The sequence below is a fragment of the Vitis riparia genome, chromosome 4 (assembly GCF_004353265.1).
Source record: "Vitis riparia cultivar Riparia Gloire de Montpellier isolate 1030 chromosome 4, EGFV_Vit.rip_1.0, whole genome shotgun sequence".
Classification (NCBI taxonomy): domain Eukaryota; kingdom Viridiplantae; phylum Streptophyta; class Magnoliopsida; order Vitales; family Vitaceae; genus Vitis; species Vitis riparia.
Window position 1 is genome coordinate 4,839,659 of NC_048434.1, and position 25,963 is coordinate 4,865,621.

At 35.4% G+C, this 25,963-nt stretch overlaps 3 protein-coding genes across 6 annotated transcripts; all 3 read left to right on the forward strand.

The window, feature by feature from the left end:
* The first annotated feature begins 636 nt into the window (after window positions 1-636).
* LOC117913083 (peptidyl-prolyl cis-trans isomerase CYP95) lies at window positions 637-12,847 on the forward strand. Of its 4 annotated transcripts, none has more exons than XM_034827989.1 (14): window positions 637-722; window positions 2,207-2,329; window positions 2,518-2,572; window positions 2,879-2,967; window positions 3,310-3,334; window positions 5,895-5,933; window positions 7,064-7,181; window positions 7,327-7,454; window positions 9,461-9,815; window positions 9,954-10,072; window positions 10,718-10,925; window positions 11,015-11,800; window positions 11,899-11,970; window positions 12,220-12,847. In XM_034827989.1, exons 2-14 carry the CDS (start codon window positions 2,252-2,254, stop codon window positions 12,536-12,538), a joined length of 2,391 nt encoding a protein of 796 aa, XP_034683880.1. In that variant the 5' UTR covers window positions 637-722; window positions 2,207-2,251; the 3' UTR covers window positions 12,539-12,847. The 4 variants fall into 4 exon arrangements, with proteins under 4 accessions (XP_034683880.1, XP_034683883.1, XP_034683882.1 ...); XM_034827992.1 differs by having other exon boundaries at window positions 10,721-10,925; XM_034827991.1 differs by lacking the exon at window positions 637-722 and adding an exon at window positions 1,695-1,856.
* A 4,565-nt stretch (window positions 12,848-17,412) lies between these two features.
* LOC117912152 (cytochrome c oxidase subunit 5b-1, mitochondrial-like) lies at window positions 17,413-21,256 on the forward strand. The gene is made up of 6 exons (XM_034826641.1): window positions 17,413-17,659; window positions 18,013-18,101; window positions 18,215-18,265; window positions 20,276-20,342; window positions 20,457-20,536; window positions 20,951-21,256. The coding sequence occupies exons 1-6, from the start codon at window positions 17,488-17,490 to the stop codon at window positions 20,990-20,992; spliced, it is 501 nt and encodes a 166-aa protein (XP_034682532.1). The 5' UTR covers window positions 17,413-17,487; the 3' UTR covers window positions 20,993-21,256.
* A 307-nt stretch (window positions 21,257-21,563) lies between these two features.
* LOC117912731 lies at window positions 21,564-23,616 on the forward strand. The gene is made up of 2 exons (XM_034827421.1): window positions 21,564-22,400; window positions 23,551-23,616. Exons 1-2 carry the CDS (start codon window positions 21,564-21,566, stop codon window positions 23,614-23,616), a joined length of 903 nt encoding a protein of 300 aa, XP_034683312.1.
* Window positions 23,617-25,963: the final 2,347 nt, after the last annotated feature.

The window sequence follows — 25,963 nt, forward strand, 5'->3', positions numbered from 1 at the left end:
TCAATTAAAGCTAAAAATAAAAAAATTCAAGGATAATTCAACAATCAATACCATATTAGATTATAAAAATAATCTTGATGTTTTTTTTTTCTATCATTTTTGCCATGTAGTAGTTGATCCAAGCATAAAGCAGAACGTGGATTATTTATTTAATTAATTAATTATAGATATTTTATTTAAAAAAATATGTATTTTTATATTTCGTATAAAAATAATTATTAAATTGAATCCATGTTCATAAGATATCTAAAATAGTTAATAGTAATACTTATATCATTAAAATATAGTATCTAAATGATTATAAATAATACTAAAAAAAATATATGAAATGTTAATTATTTTTGGATAATAATTTAAAAATTATATTTTATAAATTCGGTTCTATTTTGTGATTTTTTTTTTGGTATGGGGTGGAAAGAAACTCTTTTCCCTTTTATTTTTCTTCCAAATATAGATTAGGGTATTAGGCAGACGTAATAACACCACATCATCTATTTTTGACCGCTAGGGGACGTAGACGTGGCATCATCAGGTGGCACCACTCCATCAAGAAACGCAGAGGGCAATCAAAGTCAATTTAGTAAAATTTAAGGGGTGGTTTAGTAACTTCGTTCACCAGTGGAAGCAACCAGGCTCGCTTTAAAGTCTAGGTTTTTCTTCCAAACCCTTTTCTCTCTCATCGTCACATTTTCTGTGGAGGACAGCTTCACAGCGTCTCTGAGGTATAACCCTAGGGTTTTTCTCTCTCTACAACTGTCTTTCTCTCTTGGTTTTTTTTTTTTTTTTCTCAATTTCTTGTCCCATGTTTTCAATGTACCACTGCTTTGATCCAACTCCACTTTCTCGCTCAACACTTCGCAAATTTTTTTCTGTAATTTTTCTTTTTATCATATTATATTATATATATATTTTCGAATTTATGCATGTATAGTTCATATTCTGCAGCTGATTAATCTGATATTGCTCCGTATTTGTAGTTGGTTTTGATGCTGTAATTATCGGTTTTCATTTACCAGGGCTTGTGAAGTTGGGCTAGGGTTTAGGGTTTGTGGTTTTATTCAATTTTGTAGTTTATTACTTTCTCTTACTCGTGTCTATTTAGATCTATTTGTTTTTTCTTTCATTTTCTCTAGTTCGAATTCGTTTGCTGATCTTAATCCTTGTCTTTTTTTTTTCTTTTTGATTGTTGATGCCCTCTTCATTCATGTTGGTTTTGAAAAAAAAAGGATGGTGAGAATTTTGACTTTGTGTCTGCCTTTGTATTGTTTTGGTCATATGGTTTGAAAGAATGCTAGAATATTTTAGGAGAAGCTGATTGATGGCTAGGTGATGTTGGGATAAAATACTTGCTTGGCTTAATTAGGTCTTGGTGTCTAAAGAATTTATGCGGAATGCTGCTCTTGTGTATTTTGAGGGATTATAGGGCGGTATACTGCCTTGAGACCTGGCTCAAGTGGTAAAGGTAGGGGAGAGTTTGTAGACGGTTCCAGGTTTAAGTCCCAACGGGGATAAAAGATTTTACCTATCAGAAAAAAAAAAGAGGGCAGTGTACAGGAAGGTGATCTGTGGTGGGTTTAGGTTGGGTCCAAACCCATCAAATTTGTTTTTCTTTAATTTTAATTTTGCTTCTTTTATGTTTTTGTTGAACTCTAGCCTTCCTTTTTTACATTCGTGGTTCTTTTCAACAAAATCATTCTTTTGTTTTAAAAATATAAGCATTTTTCCTGCATAGTAGACTCCATATCAAATCCAATTCTATGCAATCAAATACAGTGTAAGGCATTGATAAAAAATGGAGGGAAAGAGTCCAAGACTTCGTAACAAAATGGAGTACTAAGACATTGCACATCTTACAGGTTTGCTTGACTCAGTTTACAATGTTCATGTGATGGAGGAATGTTGTTCGTAAATTATTCAAATTCAGGCATATGTCTTCACTATCTTAAGACATTCTGAACTGTCACAGTATCTATGACATGGGTATTTTTGTTCCACACATCTTGAACTTTCTGTGTGATGTAGTTATTCTATATGCCTATAACAGAATTTTTTTGTATGACATGGGGTTCAATTGCCTGACACTTTTGGAAACCTTGCTGAAAGTTGGTTGACATTTTTTGTTGTTATAGTTCAGCAATGTTGCATTTTTATCTGCTACCAAATTAAATTGGTGGTGCTTATTGACTCCTGTTTATTGTGTGGTCAGGTCATTAGTGGTGTCTTGATTCTGTGATATTGGAAAACTAAGAAAATGACCAAGAAGAAGAATCCATTGGTCTATCTAGATGTGTCTATTGATGGAGATCCAATTGAAAGAATGGTTTTTGAGGTATTGTTTTTTTTCCAATCTGATAAGTGGAACATCAATTGAGTTTCTTCTGTCTAGTTGATTGTATATGTTTGTTATTTGCATTTATAGTCTGTCTATTATTTTTTAATCATTTGCTATCTTCCCCCAGAGTGAACCATGAACATTTAATTGATTTCCTGTTTTTCTTTTGGGGTGGGGGTTTGCAGCTGTTCTCTGATGTTGCTCCCAAGACTGCAGAAAATTTTCGTGCACTCTGTACAGGTAACATATATGTGAACAAGTATTTCTAAGAACTGCACCTTTCTTTCTCTATTTGTAGCAGTTATTTTTGCTATTATGATTATGATACATATTATAATGTTGTGGTATTTAATTTGTGATTTGTTCATGATTCTAGATGCATTCTCTGTTTTCCTTTTCTTGCAGATCTCCTTGTATGGATTACTCCGTCTAAATTTATAAGTTCATTTGGGATTTCTTTCTCCTTTCTTTTGTAGGGCCTAATTTTCAAGTGTGATATTCATTAAAAAGGATAGTTGTTTGATTTCTTTGACTTGTATTTTTCAGGTGAAAAAGGAATCGGTCCCAAAACTGGAAAGCCACTGCACTATAAAGGGTCCTTCTTCCATCGCATTATCAAAGGATCAATGGTTCAGGTATGTTTTTCAGACTCATTTTTATGCCAAGATTTTGGTTCATAGATTGATTCTGGTTCATAGATTGATTCTGGTTCATTTGCATGTGTCCTTCATTTTCTGGTTGAGCATGGCTTAGAAGTGGTCTTTGTCTTTTAGTCAGTTACCCTTTTTTATGCTGTAGGATACAGGGCTGATGGTCACGACTGCTTTTCTTGTGATGTAGTTTTAAGGTTGTACTTACTGAGTTGTCCATCCTCAAAATTTTTACTAAAATTCACCATGCCTCCAACCCAGTTTCATACACCTTTTCAATTTGTTACTTACCTATGGATTAATGGTTGGTTGATTTTTATTCTGCAGGGTGGCGATTTCCTTAGACGAGATGGTATGCTTTCTTCACTTGTCTCATCTGAACTCGAGAATAGCATCTTTCTTTGTGTTTGTGTAGCAAAATTAACGTATTGGAAGGGAAACTTGTTAATGTCTGATAATGTGATCTGAATTCGAAATTGGTAGCGCACTGGCATTTTTTGGTTGTCAGTCTCATTACTGTAATCTGTTTGGAGAAGAAATCAGGTTGTGAGATGGTATGAAATGGCTTCATGGATTTTTTGGGCATTGCCAATTGCTTAAGTATGGTGATGATGGACAATGCAAGGAAACCACTTTGAATTGGAACACATGTAGTCTCTCAGTATTTTCATGGCTGGTGACTGACAGAAATGGTGAAGCTGATATAAAAGCTCTTTTTTGTTTTCCAGTGTCTGTTATAACCATTGCACCTGTTCTTATTTCTGGAATGGGAAAGCAGTTGTTTGCTGAACCACCTTGACCAGATATGATAAATAATTTAACTCTCTTTACTAGAATTTGGAGTGAACAAACTAAATATCCAATTAACATTATCCAATACCACTTCAATAATCAACTATAGTTGAATTGATCCATGCCAAATTCTAATCTATGTACCATTTTTGGAGAAAGAGCAACCTCAATAACAGTGATTTCTTGTTTAGATCTATGACACCCATTTCCCCTCCTGTTAAAGTTGCTTATTTCAGGCTCATGTTAGTTGTGATTTTCCTGCCACTGAACACATGCCTTCGGCAGTCTGTCTCTTTTGTTTGTGATTGTGCATTTGTAAAGAGAGGAATTTCAGGATTTCAAGGGATTTAGAAGTTCCATTCCCCAAACTTAAAAGAGCTCACCTACTCTGGCTGTAGTCTTCACCAGTGGCTGCCCTTTATGGCAGGAGGCATCCTTTTCTAGATTTTCATGTGTAGTTTGGGTTGTTCTTGTGCTTAAGGAACGTCGTTCTGTTTATGTTTTTTTTTTTTGGGAGAATTCAAAGCATGCTCTTTGTGTGCCCTGCACTCCCTCTGGTGCCTTTTCTTAATTTATTCCTTTATCTATAAAAAAATGTCTAGTAGTTGATAAATTTGTTTTTTTAAGAAGGTTCCATAAAAATTAGTTGGACTAGGGTTGGTAAAGCTACTTTTTTTTTCTCCTGGGAAATTTAACCCCAATATAACTGTTTTTCAGAATGTACTTCACTATTGGTGCCACGGCTATGATTAGTCTATTTTTGCCACTAAATATAGGGGAACAGCCATAACTGTGGATAATGAACTAGCTAGGCTGTTCTTCACTATGTGCTCCTCAAAATATTCTGGTTGCAAAATAAATATTTTAAGTTATGATAAAATATTGAAAGAAATAATGTGCTGTGGGGAAAATGAGTGATATGGGGTTGAACGGAATGTCTGCCCCTCCCCCCTTCCCCCACCCCCAAAAAAAAAAAAAAAGAAAAGAAAGAAAAAACCAAATGAACATCTTTTGAGTGTAGTAGTAGTTTGAATTGTTTTGTCCTAGAGGACTTGTGCTTTTGAGGCTTGCCTAAGCTTAGTGAATTTGCCTTGAGGCTATCACCTCAGTAAAGGATAAGCCTTATCCTATTGAGGCTTACAACGTTGAGGTTGAAGCCTCAAATATCCAATAGGTTTAATGAGTTTGGTGTCTTTGTGGGCTTTTGGTAAATATTTGTGAGAAGTTTAAGCAATAATATTCAATTGGTTTTAATGGGCTTTGTGCTTTTTATAAGTTTCATCATGAGTTGAGAGTAGGTTGAACATTTTACAAAATAAGGGTTTAGTTGGCTTCTATTTGACCATTTTAAAGGAGGGGGAAAAAGAGATTGAGAAGAAGAAATAGAGGATTTATTGGTTAATATTTATTTTGTTAGTGATAAATAAAGAAGAATGACCATTGGAATTTATGGAGGAAGAAGAAGAATGGGCAGATTTTTATATATCTACGTATATTCTTATTTGCCTATCAAAAATGAGAAAAAAAGAAGAAGAAGAATAGGCAAATGTTAACATTGGTGGGAAGGATGATAGGGCAATTAGATATGAGTATCTACTTGGAGGATCCTATTAGTGATAGTAATTAGAGTATTGAAGACTGTTTGATGAAACAATAAGAAAAAGTTAGATTTTAGAAGAGGGAAATGGGAACTAAATTAGAACTATTGATAATGACAAAGAGCTAATTTTCTTATTATGAATTTATAGTTTTCTTATTATTTAATTTTCATGTGATTTTATTGGTGTTTTTTTAGGTTGAGGCTTACATCTCTCCTCATTTGGGGTAATATGCTTCAAAACTGCATTTAGCCTTTTAAAACATAGGTCTCCATTATTCTGAAGTGAATCCTGCTTGACCAAGTCTAAGGTCTTCCTTACTCCTTTAAGTTTTAAATATTTGGTTAACAATCAAGCAGTGAATATTATTCGGGTAATGATTATTTTTACCCTTCACTTGGAAGGTTATCATTTGGACATATAAGTGCCATGGAAGTTCCTTGTTGGCTTTTCATGTGCTTGGAAATTTATTTCTTAAATAATGTATTTTAATGAAAAAGGATTGCTTTTTTTGTTTGGCAGGAAGTGGTGGTGAAAGCATATATGGTGGAAAATTTCCAGGTATCCATCATCTGTCATGTTTATTTTTCTTCTGGCTCCAATTAATCTTGATGCTACTAGTAGGTAGTGTGTAGGGTTTCTTTGGCAATGCATCTTTTTTCTTTGACTTGATTTATTTTTCTGCTAGTTCTATAATTAAGCCTTCCTGCTACAAGTAGACAGTGAGTATAGTTTTTATGGCATTCATCTGTTTCCCTTTTTAGTGCACTTTTTCGCTTATACGTTTTTAGTCTTTTTGGTGTGCTTCTTTCTATCTGTTGGATGGGAGGGGTTTGCGCGTGTTGTGGCTTTAGGCTTCTTCCAGTTGTGTGGTTTGGAAAGTTGGTGAGCTTTGATTATAATATTTTTCATTGTATTCACAACTTTTGTTATATCTTTATTTTATCAGACAATTGCAATTATATTTCATTCTGCATTTTGCATGAAAGTAGGATTGCATTTTTGCATGAGGCTTTTGTCCCAATTAAATTTGACAATGCTATTTCTCTTAATGTGATTTGTAGGGTTTATAGATAACTGTTATATCGAAGTCCTTGCTTGGTTATTTGATTTTTAGATTGGGACCATACCAAGGATTTGACATGTGCTAAAAGTAAGCATGTTTTAAGTTTGAAAGTAATATTGAATCTTTTGTCTTTTTTTCTTTTTTTTTTTAATCTCTGGGGTAGTTGTCGCTTAATAGCTCTATTATGCCCTAGATTGTGTTATGCCGTAGTATGTACTTATACAGAGGTGGTAACTCGGGAAGATTAGACAATCCTTATCTATGAAAGAGGAGAACAAAAAGGGATTTTGCAGTCCTTGATATGTTTCTGAGGTTAAAGAAATTTGCTGATGGTGGTGTGACTAGGAAGTTGTCTGGTTCCTGGATCCTAACTGCAATGCTGAAAACTGAAATAGAAGTTGAAAATAATAGCTCATTCGCTGATCTTATGTTTAAAATGTTATAATTCCAAATGATTATGTTACCATTGATGTAAAGTTTTGTATCTTAACATATGCTTAGGTTTTTTTGCTTAACTGAAAAGAAATAGGTAAATGCTAAGGATGGGCCATATTTAGGGATGACTTGTTACCAAATAATGATGATTTTCATAAAATACTAAGTGCAAGTCATGGCATTGTTTCAGATGAGTCACCCAGGCTAAAGCATGATGGACCTGGCCTTCTGTCTATGTCAGTTGCCGATCGGGACACTGTTGGTTCTCAATTTATTGTCACCTTCAGTGCTAATCATCATCTTGATAGGTTTGTTTATTTACTGGAATGTTACAGCATTTGGTTTTCTTCAATGGATGTTTGTCAGATTGTTCTCAATTTGGTTTTATTTGTTTGCTACGTGAAGAAATTGTCATCTGCATGAAACTGTTCATTTTTGAAATCATTTAAACAGGAAGTATGTAGTATTTGGAAAGCTTGTACAAGGACATGAAGTTTTGAAGAGGATAGAAAGTGTTGGTGATGAGGAAGGGATACCGACTGCAACAGTGAAAATCATTTACTGTGGTGAAATTCCCGAGGGTAAGATACACAGATCTGCTTACTGGAGAGTGGTGTTTACTGTATTGACATGGAATACTGTAAAAGATTTTGCAATTGGAGGCCTTGTCTGGTTCCTTAGATGTGGTTTCCTTTTTCTAATTTTTGAATGCTTATTTTGAATCCTGCCTTGTGGTTTTTTTTGCTTTCATCATGGGCTAATGAACTGTTCAATGTCCTATTGTAGTTTGTGGTTGATATTCTTTATCGTTGTTATTATTATTCTTATGGTATATAAGAGAACATCATAGATGATGAAGATTTCTACTTGGTGCACCTTTTCAAGTGCTTTTAATATAATTGCTCATTTTATATATATATAAGCGGATGAACATTTAGTGATACCCCTTTGCCCCCTCTAAAATCCCTTTTTCCCAACCTCACACTGATGTCACTTGGGGAAACCCTATGGATGCTAATTGGCCTACACCCCTTGTCACTTTATTATGCAGACACTCTCACTCTCTTGCTTTCTCTCTCTCTCTCTCTCTCTCACACACACACACGCACATACACGCACACACACACTGCTTAGATGGCTAGGACTTGGGTGGGGGTGGGATGAGGGGGGTCGAGGTTTAACTCCTTGGAAAAAAGTTTACATTTTAAAGAAGAACCTTAGATTATTTTCTGAGGGCTTGTCTGACAATGGACAGTTGATCACTCCTATTTGAAGCAACAGAACACTTTCTCTTTTGCTTGTTGATTTAATTTGTGTGCGCACACGTGAAAGGAAATGAAATAACTTGAAGCATAATCCTTTGAGTGGAACATAGGATAAATACCCATGTACTTTTACAGTATGGAAGTAAAATATTACATCAAACAGATTTTATGTACCTTGGTGGGCTGTTTTCTTGGTGCTTGTTTATAAAATAATTATATTGCATATGGAAAAAATATTTCACCAAACAGATTGAACATGATACCAAGGATTTAACAAGAGTTAAGGCCCCAAAATAAATATGAATGGTGAAGGATTCATGTAACCAATAAAGCTTCATTGTGATTGTATGAATGCCAGATTTTGTCTTGATTTTGTTAATTTTTAAGCCATCTTAAATTGCAATTTAAGGATTTTTGCAGCCAAATCATGCAGATAAAACCTTGGTCTGGTGATGGGTGAGCTTGGTCATTATTCATGAATTATATATTTGTAGGGTCTAGTGGACCTAAATTTCTTGAGTGATGTAGAACAATACATAGATTGTTGTGTATAATTGGATAATGTGGGCTAGTTTCATTGTTTACTTGAGTAGATCGTGGAGATTCATTCTCACCATTCTCTACTTAAGTCACCACACTTAAAAACACTTCTGGTTGTTTTGATGGGCTTTATTGTGATTTTAGAGACATTCAATCAGTTTTGACTCCTGTCATTGAGCAAGTTTTTAAAATGTTTCTAAGTCAATTCCTGGGGTCTTCGTCTTTTAGTTTTTGAGCATGCCTATATTAGTCTTGCTTTAGAGTTTCTTTGGCTCTGCATACCTGGCCTTGTACTTATTTTTTGCGTTTTCTTCAATGAATTCATAATCTTTTTTGTAGTTTGAGGTTTCACCTTATATATTTTTGTTGTTGCTGCTGCTATTGTAATTATCTATTGCAGTGTTTTTTGTCTGTTCATACCCGACCTTAAACTCTTTTATGGGTTAATCAATAAATTGTTAATCTTTTTGCAGTTTGAGGTTTCATTTTATATCTCATTGTTGCTGCTGTTGTTGTTGTTGTTATTGCCATTATAATTTGCAGAGTGATTAAGAGGGTGTTGCTTGTTGTGTTCTTTCTTGTTCTTTGTGCTTTCAGGTGCTATTTGTATACGTCAGGTGTTCTTTGGTGCATCCTTTTGGCGCATTTTAATTTATATGCATTCTTATAAAAAAAACCATTATAATTTGCAGTTATTTTCTATATTTATACTTGCTTGTATCTATTCTGTAGCATTATTTTCTTCTTTTTTGATTGCTTGATTTAAGTTTTATCTTGTCTAGAGAAAAGGAAATCAATCAAATCCAAAATTGGAAAAGATGCTTCTTCTGATGCTAATAGTCATGAAGTGCGGCGGAGGGAGAAGCACAAGAGATCTTCAAAAGAAAGAAGGAAAAAAAGAAGAAGATACGATACATCAGAATCAGAGTCTCTTTCTGATACAGACACTGAATCATCTGAATCTGATAGTGATTCTGACTCAGAATCATCTTCATACATAAGTTCTTCAAGTGAAGACAGACGGAAAAAAAGGAAGAGATCTAAGAGAGACAAATATAGACGTGGAAAAAGAAGGGATAAACGACGTGACAAAAAGCGCAAGAGACGTGATAAGAAATCAAAGCGCAGATCAAAAAGGTATGATAGGCATTGGCAATATATATTTAATATACCAAAGCGTTGTTTATTTCCTGATTCCTCTCATCAAACTTTTGGGGTGTGACATCTGCATTAGAACAATAGCCTGATATTCTTTCTTTTGAAATCTCTTTTAAGGTCATCGGATAGTCTTACTGATGAGGATAGCAATGGTAAAAGTGGCAGTAGCTCTGCTGATGATGGCACTGATGTTCGAGGTCCAGATTGCAACCCTAAAAAACCTCCTCAGCTAACAGGTATTGCTTTGAACTTTTTTTTTAATAATGAACAGAAACTCTTTCTTGCCTTTTCTTTATTTCTTGATTGTTCATATATTTATTTATTTTTCCTATGGATTTAGTCTAGTTTTCTTTTTATATGCACCATATGTTTGTCTTCCTTTTTTTAATAGCCGTTTACGTGTCTTCTTAATGTTATTTACTTTCACTTGTCTTTCTTGCTAATTATAGCTCCTTAGGCATAATGAATGTTAAATAAAAGTTCTCTCATCCACCAGATCTTGCATGTATTTTTCAAATGTTCAATAGAAGTTCTGTTGCCCACCAGATCTTGCACATATTTGTCAATGTATAAAGGATTAACATTATTTATATGTTTGAAAAATTACGTGAGGTAGATTATTAACATTTCATTTGTTTTTATGATTTATATCTTGATTTTGGCATGAACTGAATTTTCTTTTTTCATATATATATATATATATATATATATATATATATATAAATTCTTCAACAATATTGTTGACTATATGATCAACACCCTGATACAGTGAGGATTGTATTTATTTGATTTTGTTTTGAGTTTTTTGTGATAGGTGTTCTTAATTTATTGGCTTTTTTTTTTTTACTTGTATGTGATTGTTTTTGTACAAATTTCTCCAGCAGGAAATGGATCTCCTGTAGTTGAGGACAGAGAAGCTGTTTCCACTCGTCATAAAAAGGGGGAGGTGGCTGATGTGCTTGAAAAGGAAGAGGGTGAATCACCCAAGGAAAATGGAGATAGGCGGAGCAATGGCATTGAAGAAGTCAAATCTGATAGAAGTGCAGAAAGACAACCTGATGTTGTAGATGATCACCCAGGAAAATCTAGGTCTACTTTCCATCCTCCTCACACCTCAGTTATTCTTTATGCTAACCGATTCTTCCAGATCCGGTATTTTATTAAAAGTTGATGAGCAGGAGCCGAAGCATGAGTCCCAAAAGGACCATGAGTAAGAGTATGAGTATTAGTCCAAGGAGGAGTCTGAGCAAGAGCCCAAGTGTCAGCAGGAGTCAAAGTGTTAGCAGAAGCACTCCCCGCCCACCAAGAAGCAGAACTGTGAGCAGGAGTCCAAGTGTTAGTAGAAGGGCCCCACTGAGAAGCAGAACCGTGAGCAGAAGCCCAGCTCCAGCTAGAAGTGATAGCAGCGGGAGCCCAGCTAGAAGCCTCAGCAGAAGTCCAGTGAAGGTCAGTAGAGGAAGAAGCTTCAGTAGGAGCCCAGTGAGGGCCCGAACTCGGAGGAGCATTAGCAGGAGCCCGGTTAGGTCACTGTCTCGAAGAAGTCCAAGCAGGAGCCCACCAAGAACCTCATCAAGAAAATCAGTTAGCAGAAGCCCTGTGAGGATTTCAAAAAGTGGTGTCAGCAGAAGCCCTATTAAATCCTCCCGGAGAAGCATTAGTAGAAGCTCTGGCAGAGCTCCTTCAAGGAAAAGTGTGAGTCGAAGCCCAAATAGGGTGCCTAGCAGGAATAATCGTCGCAGCTATTCTAGAAGTCCTGCAAGCTCGGGGCGTAGGGCAAGGTCACCTGCTTCTGATCGTTCAAGGACTGTGTCAAGAAGTCCTTCCCCGGATGGGTCCCCCAAGCGCATCAGAAGGGGACGGGGTTTTAGTGAGCGATACTCTTATGCACGGCGATACAGGACTCCATCTCCAGATCGTTCTCCAGTACGGTCATATCGTTATAATAACAGAATTGACCGTGACAGGTAATGAAGCAACCTACTTACGCGAGTTTTTTCAGTCATTTGAGTGAATGGTTTTATACTGTGGTAGTTTATGGTGCATATTTGTTCTTTGTTGCTAGATATCCATACAGGCGGTATGATCGATCACCCAGGCGTTATAGAAGCCCACCAAGAGGAAGAACCCCTCCTAGGTATGTGATTTTCCTAAACACCTCCAATTCCCTTTGTTCTTCTGACTTTTTGGTTGATACTCACCCAAGTTTCGTGAAATATGGTATTTGATGCAAAACACGTGTGCCCGCACACACACTCTGGCACTTAATTAAAATGTGGTCTGTTAATTTCCAATTTCCACTTGTGTGCGATTGATTGTACAGATGTAAAAGTGTATTTCTTGTTCATGGTATCATGGTGATTTATTCTTCATGCCACATTTGCAGATACAGAGGCAGGAGAAGTAGGACGCGGAGTCCAAGTGCTTCACGTAGCCCAATCCGCTACCGTAAACGACGTTATAGTCGCAGTCCTGTTCGCAGTCGATCCCCAGTTGAGCCATCTAGATACCGTGTCTCCCCTCGCCCTGAGAAACGGAGGTCACCATCTAGGAGCAGAAGCCCATCAGCATCTAGATCCTCACTGGATTCCCAGTCGCCCAAGAGAGCAAGCAAAGATGAGTCAAAATCATCTTCTGAAAGTCCATCTGGGAAGAAGGGCTTGGTTTCATATGGTGATGGGTCTCCAGATTCTGGGCAAAGGTGAGAGAATGTAGTAGTGGCTGTTGTAGAGATGGCTGTCTTTGTTGTCTAGGATGAGGGAGCACTCGCGGGTTTTGCCAACTGGGACTGTGGTCACTGTTTCTTTTTGTGTTATTAGAGCGTATGGGCGGTTACCGGATTTTCGGACTTTGGTTTTAGATTTAGCTATTGGCTTGTTTTATAATCAAATATGTTGAATAATGGTATTACTGGGATTATATTAGATCAGCATCTGGGAATATGGATATTCTCCATTTTGTATGGTTCTTTCCTTATGGTGGTCTAAACAAATTTGAGGTGTTGAGATCTCCCAGGTACTGTTTCTGAATTTGGTTGTTTATGGTTAACCTGGATTAACTTCTTAAAATTAAATAGCTAAATCAACTATTGTATTTACAGGAATAATCAATGAAAGGTGGTTTAAAATTTACATGTAAAAAGCGGTAAGTGGCTTTAATGCGACATCATTTCCCTGTTGGGCTATGAATGCTGCTGCTTATAATTGTCTGATTTTGTGCCCAAAACTTCCGATTCTGCATGTGTTCGGTGAACATTCTTAGTCAAAATCTATATGAAACGTGAGGGACAAAATACCTTTATCAGGGTGCCACGTCGGATGACGTTATCTCTTGTCCAATCAGCCCATGTTCTCCATACTTTCCCTTCTTTATCCCTCTCTCATCTCTCTCAATGATTCCACCATCTCCTTCTTCACCATTTTGAATTTCAACCCTTCATCAGCTTGCAAGCTTGACTAGAACCATTGCAGATCATCTTAAACCACTTATTGCTCTTCGATCTTTGGCTGGTCTTTGAATTTGAACTTTGGTCTTTCGTTCTAGGCTGCAGATGCTCACATTTGGAAGCAAACTTTGATCTTCTCGAATTGTACCAGGTGTTGATGCGGGGAAGACCTAGAGGCATTGTAGCTCCCTGAAGTTCTCGCCCCTTCAACTGAAAATGATGCTTCCTTCCATTCTCCTGCAAAAAATGTCCGGACAGGTGGTCTAGACACACAATCCGAAGCTTTTGTCAGTTTGACGGTCAAACATATTGATATTCTTACCCTTGACTTGGTCGTCGGGGGGCCTATTATAGTGTCTGGAACTCCGTCACTTTGAAGATGGGGAGGCTCTTTGACTTTCGCAGTCATGATAGTGCTCAGAGGGTGGCAGAACAATTATTATCCTGTAGGTGGCTGACAAGATTGTTGGGGGGATGACTTGTCGTCCTACTTGTCTTTTCACTTTGCAGGTGGTGCAGGGCAGGGCGTAGCAAGTCGTCTGAGAATGTCCTGTTAAGTATAATTTTGGCGAAATGAGTAATGATTGCCCGCGAAATATGGTCAGGGATCCTATTTGGGACGACAACTATCGGGTTCGGACAGAGGGTAGGACGTGCCACGTGTTCATCAGAGGAGTGGCCTATGAGGCCAGGATGGTCTGCCACGTGTATGCTTAGGGGTGGTCTCTACACCAGGTAGATGAGCAATTCCAAGGGTGCCACTACAATGAGAGAGGGTTAATAAGGCTTGTGATTTCGTTGCCTAAAGGTGTTCTAGTCCTAATGCTTGATTGTCAGTGAAGGCATTCAGTGATGAAAAAGGGAAAGAAGTTGTTGCTATGTTGTTGAGGTTGGTGGTGTTGTTTCTTGAGTCTAAAAAATAAGCAAATTAGATCTAGCCCAAAATGATCAAACAAGAAACAAAACAGATAGGAAAAAGGTTGCTTATCAGAATAAGTTCAATGAGGCATGACAAACATTGTCGTTAAAGTAGATCTGCCCTCCTCATAGATATCATCCTGGGGCAAAAGTAATTAATGTTTTTACCTTCAAGATTCAACCGTCAAATAAATCTATTCCTAGGTGCATTAGGTACGTGAGATGTTGTGTAGCTTAGTTTAAAATATATTCTTCGACGGGTGGATCAGTGGGGCTGCAGTAGACTGGGAGCAACACTTGTGGGTGTAGCCTCGGGTGGATAGTTACAGCAGTGTGGGTGTTGCAAAGGTGGATGCTGCAGTCGGGTTACTGCAAATGGAAGATGCAGCGGGTGATTAGTGCAGTAGAACTGTAGAAGCAAGCTGCAGTATAGAAAAGCAACACAAAAGAGCTTCCAGTTGCAGCACACATAGGTTTTTCAAGTAATTGCTGCGTCTTTGATAGCAGCAAGGGGCACATAGAGAGAAAGTGGGAGACGAAAAAACTAGCGAGAGATAGCTGTAGAGAATAAGATGCAGTAGAACTTTGAAGGGCTGCCTTTATATAGGCAGAGGACTGGATGGACCTCTCCAAAAATTTCTTAATTGCCACAGTTTTTTTTTTTTTTTAAACAGAAATATACCCATGTTCGCCCATGACTCATTCTTTCTTGTAACAAGGAAGACATGGTTATAAGAAGAGTGTAAATAATTTTTATTTTTATTTTTGGGAAGAGTTCTATTGTGAATTATTTTTATTTTATTTTATTCTCTTAGTCTTATATTTTTGGGAAAAGTCCTATTGAAAATTATTTTTATTTAGATTCCCCTTTTACTTTGAGTCATGTTCTGATTACAAGTAAATTCTCCTTTCACTTTTTAAATATGAATACCAATTTTTCAAAGAGTCTTTTCATACATCTATTTGGAGGAATTTTTTCAAAACCCGAATTGTACACATCTCGCTTATAAAGTGCACCCATTGACTGTTGAATCTTGGAGGTAGACCATTGGATCTTAGTGCACTGAGTTCGTCTTCGAAGAGGGTGGATTTATTTCAAGGACAATGTTTTTTACACCTCAGCTAATAAGTTTTTCTTTTTATTAATTTTTTTATTTGTTTGTATCTTTTGAGCTAGTCATTTGTTTCCATACCCTTAAATCCAACCATGGTTAGATGGGCTAAGTCAAAGTAGTTGGCACCACCTAAACTCATGCACTTCTCCTACATGTGGTGGTGGTTTCCATGGTGTTGATGTTTATGTTGATAATTGTGTTGCTTGTGATTTAAGTCTCGATTTTCGAAACTAAATCCATGCTTGTGATTTGTGGTTGTTGTTGCTTTGATGTTCCAAGTTCTAAAACTTGAGCCAACTGGTTTTACTAGTGCAGATTTTTGTTATATGGATTATTACTTAATCATGGTTAACACACTTGTGCACACTTCTAAGCATACAAAAGTGGATTTTGAACCATTGCATGAGAAAATCTAATTGAGTGTACAAGGCTAATGAACCAACCATAAAAGGGGTGTACATGAAGATTTTATTGTATGGATTAGGACTAAAAATATGTATATGGAATTTGAACAACTGTGTAAGGTATTTGCACTAACTATATAAAGCTAATGAATTGATTGTACAAGGCCAAAGAATTGACTGTATAAAGGGTATATAGGATAACCTATTTTCAAGGGATTATAATATTTGCAATCAATTTCCTTACTTCTTTCCCTCACTTAAGGATCACTCGCTTTCAAGAAAGACATTGGAGTTTCGAATCCCTACCTCCTAACTCGGTTTCTTATTTGGAAGCAATCAGTTTATGAATTCCTTCTACCAAATTATCGGAAACATGGTTAATATACTTGTGCACATGAACTCACAATTTAAATTTTTTTTAAATACTAAGGCTGTGTTTGGTTTCTAGAAAATTTGAAGGAAAATGTAAAGGAAAGAAAATATATAAAAAAAAAAAATAGAAGGAAAGAAAAAATGAAGGGAAATAAAAAAATAGATTAAAAGTTGATAAATTTTTTTTTTTATTACTTCAAACTCATTTTATTTATTTTAACTCATCAATATAAATATTAAATAATTTAAAAATACATAATTTTTAATTAGTTTTAATTATATTTGATTTTCTTTGATATTTTTCATAAAACAATCAAACATAAAAAAATAATTTTCCTTTATATTTTTTTTTCTTTCCTTAATATTTTTCGGGAATAAAACAAATATAATACACAGTTGGAGCTTAGTGTGTGAATTTCCATCAAATGGTTCAAATTTAGTGGCTATCTCAACATTTTAAATTTGGTAATAGAGGGTGGATTCACATGGGGTTTTTAAAAAGAAACAAAGGAAGGGTATTTTAAGGATTTTTGGATGTTGACATTTGAAAATAGTCTTTTCACATCTTCTTCTTCCCTTTTAGTCTATTTACATAAAATCTATCATTTTTATGATCATTATCAAATCCATTTACCCTTCAAGATAATTATCTCAAACTAATAAAGTAGTAGATCAAATTTCAACTTTAGTTGTTGAATGTGAATGGTAAAATCTAAGTCTTTGAATAATAGTATAAACCAAAAAAAATGAGATTAAGGTACATAATATAAATAAATGAGATAAGATATAAATAATGAGATACGAAGATATATATATATATATATATATAGAGTGCATTTTCAATATTTATAAAAAGTACATTTTAGTACGAAAGTGAACTTTTATAAGAAACATGCTAATTTATCATAAATTTTCTAATCAATATTATGAAATAAAATTCCAAGATATTGTGATTTTCAATAAAATCATTTTTATATTTTCACAAAATTTCTAATTTAACATTATGAAAGAAAAATGAATTCATCTTTTGAAAAGACGAATTCAATATAGAAAGTGAACTCGTTTTTTTAGTACAAGAAGTGAATTTGTCTTTCAAAAAGTGAGTTCAATGCAAAAATAAAAAAAGTGAAATATTTTTGTATTTATTTTTTAAACAACGCATTTTTTTAAATGTTTTTTTTTTTAAAAGAACATATTTTTAAAAAGAAAATCAAGAAGAGAGAATGAGGTTTCCAGGAATGGAGGTGTTCATACGCACACGTGCAAACCAAATCCCCACACGTGTGACCCAAAACCCAGTGCATGTTAAAACCGTGAAATCTCGGACCCATGAGTCACGTGTGTTAATACAGAGCGAGACCAACAAAACATTTTCCCTTCCGGAGAAACGAAGAGCAAAAATGTGGAGAAGATTGGTATCATCATCGACGTCAGCTTCCCTTAAAACCCTAGCATCGTCATCGCGCCGATCCTCACTGCCGACACTGGTCCGACCACTCACCTCTGTCTCTTCATCTTCTCCTTCTAATACGACTACTTTTCCTTCCCACAGTCCTATCTCCTCCCCTTCCGGTAATTTTCTTTTCTTTCTCTTACTTTTCTCGGCGATCATATATATAGATGGTTTTGAATATGTATCGGAAAAGAAAAGAAAATTTGCGATCGGTCCAACAAAGTGTTACGAAACCGAAATTTTGAGTGTGTGATAGAAAACGAATCCCTGGATTCAAGTGAATCTGTGGTAATAGTTTGGATGCGATGAATTTGATTTGATTTTTTTCTTTTGAGTTTCTAAACAGTAGGATTCCTATCCCACCTATTTTTATTTGGCTCCTCTATGAGGTTTAGATTTGGCTGATTTAAGATATTTTGATGTTCTCTTTTGGTTGGAAATGTAATTATTGTTTTTATTTTATTTTGAATAGATTTTCTCTCAAAGGGGGGAAAGAAGGTTGAAAATGTTATACATATTGCAACCGGACATGAGCGCGAGGAGCTTGAGGCTGAGCTTGAGGTTTATTTTTTGTTTGGGCACATACACATACAAATGCAAAAATTTTTGCATTAATTTATCATTTTTAGGATTTGATCGTATGACGCTGATTTTATTTGATTTATTTAATTCAGGGAAGGACACTTCTTGAAGCGAATTATCCAATTGGTCCATTTGGCACTAAGGTTTGTTTCAATTAAGTTTTTCTTAACTTTGTCACTTTGTATTTTTATTATAAGGTATTCAATGGTGTTTAATTTCATTGCTTCTATCCATAAAGAAAGGCTTTCAATTGGGATGAAATGTTGGTCGCATTTTGCTGCATACAATTGGATTAAAATTGTAACTCAAATTTTATGAAATTTAAGAAGTTTCATTTCTTCTTAGGAATTGTTTTCATGGATTTAGGTTATATGGAATTTAAAACAAAGTCTAAATCTATTGGCATGTAAAGAAAGCAAACAATGGTGATACAATTGGGGTCTCTAGTTCCAATTCCACAGCCATAATTCCCTAGTCAGTGAGATCTGTGTCCTTGTGTCTAGATTTTTGAGGAGCTGTTGTGTTCAATAATCTCTTTCAAGGATTTGTAGAAGGGTGTAATGGATTTGCTAGTCAGTATGATCTGTGTCCTTGTGTCTAGATTTTTTAGGAGCTGTTGTGTTCAACAGTTTTCTTCTGTCAAGTCTGACTGTGTCAGTAAAGGCCAACCATTAGGGGGTGTGGCAGTATGAGTGCCACATAGGATATAGCCCAATCTATATCATTACAATCCCTTACTGTTCTCTTGATATTGGTTCATTGTATACTGTACAAGTATGGATCATGAAAAATCCAAGGAATCTGATTGCCACCTGCCGATAACTGGTAAGCATCTAATGCTATTGGTCAAAGAAACCAAATGATTGAGGATTTTTTTTGTCTATTAAAAATATGGCCCATCATCCAAACTTGTGAGAAATGAGAATGAAGACTCTAGACATGATATGTCCAAAATAGTATGTATTGCCTTTTGTCTTTGCAAAGCTAGCCCTTTTTTAAAGCAATGAGCAATCTTAGAGATGCTTTGCAGTAAACTGACCTATGGCGAGGAAACTCTGGATCGTTTCACTGGAGGTTGTTTTCTTCATGTACAGATGTCTCTTGCTTTCTTTAGCTTATGCCATATCCTGCTTCCCCTCATTGTTATTTTCCTAAAAAGAGCTATTTAAGATGGGCATGTTTCTGGGACTTTAGACATGCATTATTTCAGTATTTGATGATAAATAAACATGTATATGCACAAATTCTCATTATCTGCTTTATGGGAGCAGAAGAATCTACAATTGTTGCGAAATTTTTTTAATCTCTCTCCATCAAAAAACAGTTCTTGATGATGATGATGATGATGATGATGATGATGATAATAATAATAATAATAATTCTATATGTCCGTGTTCCATAGCCATCCAACCTTTATTCAACTATTCTGATAATAATAAAAATCATGTTTATTAAACTGTTCCAATAATAATAAAAATAAGCTTTATTCAACTGTTCTGATAATAATAAAAATCATATTTCTATATCTCTGTGTTCCATATCCATCCAAGCTTTATTCAATTGTTGTGATAATGATAAAAATCATGTTTCTATATCTTTGTGTTCCATATTCATCCAAGCTTTGTTCAACTGTTCTGGATTTATTTCTGCCAACAGAGGGGTGCAATGGCTGTTGGGATGGAAAAACTTGGTAGTGTGTTATGTTCACCTTGTTTTCTTGCATATCTTCCAATTTAGAGAATCCCATGTTAAGACTGTCATGGTAGAGATGTGTCTGACAACTTTTAATGTGTATGTCCCTTTTTGAAAGCTTTCTTGTGGAACTTATAGTTGCTCAAAATCGATGATTTATGCTGTTGGGAGTATCGCTTTTTAATAAGCAGTAGATAGAAGACTAAAGGAAGCAAACTTTGTTATAATTATTGTTTAGGCCACATAATCTCCTTGTTCTTTTTCATGCATGTGTATGTTTAAGTCTCCAATTGTGCTTAAGGTTATCTGCATGTTGAATAATTTAAAAGCATACTCTTGCAACATCCTTTGTAAAATTGCATTCGTAACTATATACTGTGGGCTGGTCAGTGAGATGGTTGTACAATGAATTTTCAAATCATATTCTCATATTTCTGGTTGTGTCATGTTTTACTTTGTAGGAAGCACCTGCTATTGTTAAGTCTTTCTACGACAGAAGAATAGTGGGCTGCCCAGGTGGTCAGGGAGGTAAGACCCTCTTTTGTATTCTTTTCTTAATTTTGTCCCTTCAACTAATGCTTTCATGAATATGTTTGATAGTGTGCTAATTAATTGTCTTATATTATTGATTATAATTTACAGAAGATGAGCATGATGTAGTGTGGTTTTGGTTGCACAAAGACCAACCACATGTCTGCCCAGTCTGTTCTCAACATTTCAAGGTAAAATAATCATTTTCCTCAAAATTAGTCGTTATTTTACTCTCATTCTGTGTGTGTGTTTGTTTGGGGGGGGAACCAATTTTTCCATGTTTGAACAGAAATTTCTTCAGGTGAGGAGGCTCCTCTCTCTCTCTCTCTCTCTCTCTCTCTCTCTCTCTCTTTGTGGGGGGAATCAATTTTTCAATGTTTAAATGAAAATCTGTGTGTGTGAGTATTTGGGGTGGGGGAGCCAAATGGCTCTCTTTCTCTCTCTATAGGAACCAAAGTTCAAACAGTAATTATCTGAGGTTGAAGGGTTACCTCACTGCTGGGCTTTGTTCTTTTTGCCATCTTTATTATTAGTATATCTTAAAGCGGAAATTTTTGGATTTTAATCAATGGAGTTTTCTTAATTTATTATTTTATGTTTCACAGTTGGAAGTAGTTGGCCCTGGTGGATCTCCTTATCACTACTAGCATTGAAGGCTTCCTGCTGGAATAAAATTTTGTTTGATGAAGAGCTAGTTTGCGCTGTGTAACTTGAACACTTTTCAGTTTGTTCTTTTTGGTGGATTCTTAATTCTTGGGAATATCATATTTGGGTAGGTGATTTTTTGGTTTCATAGCCTAGTCATGGACCGACTGGTCCTCAAATAATTCTACCCTTCTACCCTGGCACTAAATAATTTCTGTATCCCAAAAATTTTGGCTTCTTTTGAACTCAATATCTTATTCTTTCAATGCCAAGATGCTTGTGGTATCACATACAGCAATAGACTAACAAGAAATGAATTATAATTTGTTGGAACTTTGATACTATCGTAACAATGTTCAAAAGTCAAAAACTGCTAAAATAGGGTTGAAACAGACAAGACAGCCCAGATATGGAGGTTTCTTCAATGCAATAAAACATTGGAACCATAAAATTTCGAGGGATATATGCTAAATGATCATCTTGGACAATATTAGTATTGTCTTAGAACTGTTTATACGTGTCTGCAGCTCTGCTTTGTGAAACCACTGCAGGCATATGACACACAGTTCAACCATGTCAGCGGCTCGGATTCGAGAAACTATTACTGAGTGTCTCTCTAAAGCTCAATCAGACTCCCCAGAAGTTCAGCAGAAAGCTCTCCAAACCCTGGCTTATATCACCAAGGTGAGTCCCCAAAACAGGAATTTGCTTGCGCAGTCTGATGGAGCTATACCTGCCTTGCTTTCCCTCTCCAGATCCTCCACCACCCTCCAGGCTCTCTCTTTATCCATCCTTTTCTACATCTCCCTAAACCCTAAGCTGAAGCAGTCTCTTGCAGAGATGGAAATCATTTATCACCTCAACTCCATAATTCTCTCCTTAAGCTCCCCAGAATCCAGTAGACTAGCTTCCTCTTTGATCTGCAGCTTGGCAATGCTAGACAAGAACAAGGCCAAGTTTGGGGTAGCAGGCACCATTCAGTCACTGGTGACCGCAGTGTCTGATCCTGGATGTCCTGCTGCCCATCATCTCCTTAGTTCTCTGGCCGAGCTGGTGCAGTTCCACGGAAACTGCACCTTAGCAGTCCGCTCAGGAGCTGTACCGGTCCTGATCCAAGCAGCGCAAAGCAATAACAGTGAGGACCTGGCTGGAACTTCTCTTGCTATTCTGGGACTCCTTGCTAGGTTTGAAGAAGGGTTAAACGCCTTGAGGAAAACTGACCAGATTGTGAATTCAATGGTAGACGTGTTGAAAGGGAGGTGCATGTTGAGTAAGGAAGGTGCCGCAGAAATCCTCCTCCGGCTGTTCGATGAAAGCGAGGGCTGTGTGAGAGATGCTTTGAGGCTGCCGGAGTTCCCAACTGTGCTGGCTGATCTTTCTATACGGGGATCAGCGAGAGCTCGAGAGAAGGTTAGTTCATTAATGAAGAAGTTGATGGAGGCCGACATGGACGCCTACGGGGATGGGAACTCCATATTTTTAAAATGGTAGTAGAGGCCTGGCTTTATTTAGCCACAAGGTTGAAGCGATTTCTCCTTTTCCAGGGTTTTTCGCTGTCTGGTCGTGTATTTTCAGCAGCCATAATCATGCTGAGAATGCAGACGAATTGAATATGAACATTGTTATATTAGAATTGAACCAGTAGCACTGTAAGTTCAATCAATACAAGCACCTCTGGTTTCTTCCTGAGATTGGAAGTTGGGTATTAATTTAGGTTCAGGTCCAATCTTATTCAAACTTCATCTGAATTCTACTCCATATCTTTGGTTGCAGATGAATTCTCCAAGTATGGCCTCCCTTGGTAGATAAGAAAATGTGTGCATCAAAGAGACTATAATCTATACCACTTTCTTTTCCTTTCCGGGAATTTTTTTTTTTTTTTTTTTGAGTGAAGAAATGGGTGATCTTTAGTTGATAAACATGATGAAAACTACATGAGAATCAGAACAGGTCTTCTCACAAGCATTTGATGCATCACATTCATCTTAATAATAATGAGAAGAATACAACTGGGTTTCCATTCTGGCGAAAGGGATAGAAAACAAAATACATGAAGGATTTTCGGATAGCTTCCTTCTTTACCAACTTTTAGAACCCACCTGATGAAATCTCTTCCAAAGCATATATAAAACATTTGGGGTAATTTCATTTTGTTGGTATCATTTTCAAATTTCTTGAAAGGATGTTGTCCCACAAACATTTTCTTTGGGACAACATTCTTGTGGGTTTTCCTGACTAGAAAATTACATTAACTTTTATTATTTGAGGTTGAAGAAAATGATAAGAACATGTTTCCAATGATAGAGATTAAAAATGAACAATTCATTTCACTATCCATATAAACCATAATGAATCCTAAGAATATTTTTCAAACTCCATAATAGGGGTTGAAAATGGAAAATTCATTCCATTATTTATTTATTTATTATTATAATTAAATTATTTATTGAAAATAAGAATAAGAATAAAAATTTATTCTTATCACGGGTTGCTTTCTTTTCATTTTTATTCTTACATACCAAATGCTGTCTAAAAAGTCATGTGATTGCTCCTTTTCCAGGGTTTTTCGCTGTCTGGTCGTGTATATGCAGCAGCCATAATCATGCTGAGAATGCAGATGAATTGAATATGAACATTGTTATATTAGAATTGAACCAGTAGCACTTAAGTTCAATCAATACAAGCACCTCTGGTTTCTTCCTGAGATTGGAAGTTGGGTATTAATTTAGGTTCAGGTCCAATCTTATTCAAACTTCATCTGAGTTCTACTCCATATCTTTGGTTGCAGATGAATTCTGCAAGTATGGCCTCCCTTAGATAAGAAAATGCGTGCGTCAAAGAGACACTATAATCTATACCACTTTCTTTTCCTTTCCGGGATTTTTTTTTTTTTTTGAGTGAAGAAATGGGTGATCTTTGGTTGAAAAACATGATGAAAACTACATGAGAATCAGAACAGGTCTTCTCACAAGCATTTGATGCATCACAATCATCTTAATAATAATGATAAGAATACAACTGGGTTTCTATTCCATTCTGGCCAAAGGGATAGAAAACAAAATACATGAAGGATTTTAGGATACCTTGTTTTAATCTTATGAAATAGATCGAAGCCCATGATCCATATAAACCCTAACGAACCTAAAGAACATGTTTCCGATGATAGAGATTAAAAATGAACAATTCATTTCACTATCCATATAAACCATAATGAATCCTAAGAATATTTTTCAGACTCCATAATAGGGGTTGAAAATGGAAAATTCATTCTATTATTTATTTATTTATTATTATAATTAAATTATTTATTGAAAATAAGAATAAGAATAAAAATTTATTCTTATCACGGGTTACTTTCTTCTCATTTTTATTTTTACATACCAAATGCTGTCTAAAAAGTCATGTGATTTTTATTAATATGACGCATGGTAAACGATTAGTCGTTCGAAAATTAAATGCCCGACATACTCAATTAATTATTGAAAACTTTTAACCTAATCTCCATTTTGAACCATTCCTGTTGAATAAATTAATCCTCATTTGCAGTATTTAAACTCCTAAAAGCAGAGTGGTGGCATCAGCATATTAGAGAAAAATTGTACGTCTCCCATCTCATGATTATTTAAATGGAGAGGCCATCCATAACTTTAAATTCTTAAGATTTTTATAATATAAGTAGGATTCTCGATGTTGGGTTATGTGATGGTTGACTAATTAAAGCAATCCTTAATCTAATCTACAATAAAATTACTTTTCCTCTTGATTCCCCAAGCATTCATACCTTCAATAGTAGTTAGTTAGAGATCATACAAAATAATTGCATGATTTAGACATTTGATTCTAATCAAAGTTTGATCAAATTTATGGGTTAGAAAATATTCAAGTCCACTTTATTCGAATGAAAGTTAGAAAAATGTTGCTTCATAAAATTTTTATTTTTATTTATTTATAAATTATTTAATATTTAATAAAAAATTTATAATATCAATATTATTTTTAAAAAATTTAATTTGTCTACAACAAAAAGTAAGAAACTATCTAATGAAACCTAAAAAAAAAAAATTGGAGTTCCATGTATCACAAAAACCTAATCCAATGCTTTGAACTTCACCTCAATGTGTGAAAATTCATGATTGTGAGCTAAAAACTTTAATCTAGATCATCCTTTTTGAAAGTGGAAAAGATGACAATATGAAGAAATGACCCTTCTTTTGATCTTGAAGTAATCCTGCTTTTTCCCTTCAAACAAACAAGATCTGAGTTTACATTATGAAATAACTAAGGTACCCCTTCAATCTCGATCAGGTCTACTTCAATTTTGTCCCTCTCCCACTATCTTTAGCCAGTAGTGGACGGCCAAGTGGGTTTTGGAAGGGAGTGACAAATGTCACATGAGAGCATATTCATATGAGAACAAATAAAAGTGCACCCTTTTGGTGACGTATGAAATTTGGCATCACACCTTCTTGACATAGAACAGTAGAATGTGATTGGCCCCACAAAAAACATACGCTTTCAAACTATAATAATTCATCCATGGAAAATGCTGGTTTTGAAAATGATAGCCACATGGAATTATTCATGAATATTAGGACAAAGTTGGAGTACTTTCAGCTTATCAACCTCAACCCCATTATCATATTTGTTCCTTCTTTCATTTTCTCATATTCCTTGCTGATTAATTTTATTTTATTAGCAACATTCTGAAGTTTTTAAATCATATTAGATTGGAAGCTTGAGATTGAATCCAGTGTTCATCCAGAAAGGAATTTTTTCCCTTTTTTGTTCTCTGAATGATGAACAGTTTCATGGGATTCTTAGAGAACAACAATTATTCTTGAGTTTATAAAATTATTATTACATGTGATGTGATTGGACAAGATCTGTAAAAGCATTTTCGAAAGGAAATTATTGATATATTATTATTGATATTATTTTGAATTCACTGTATTGTAATTTTCCTAGGAAATAAA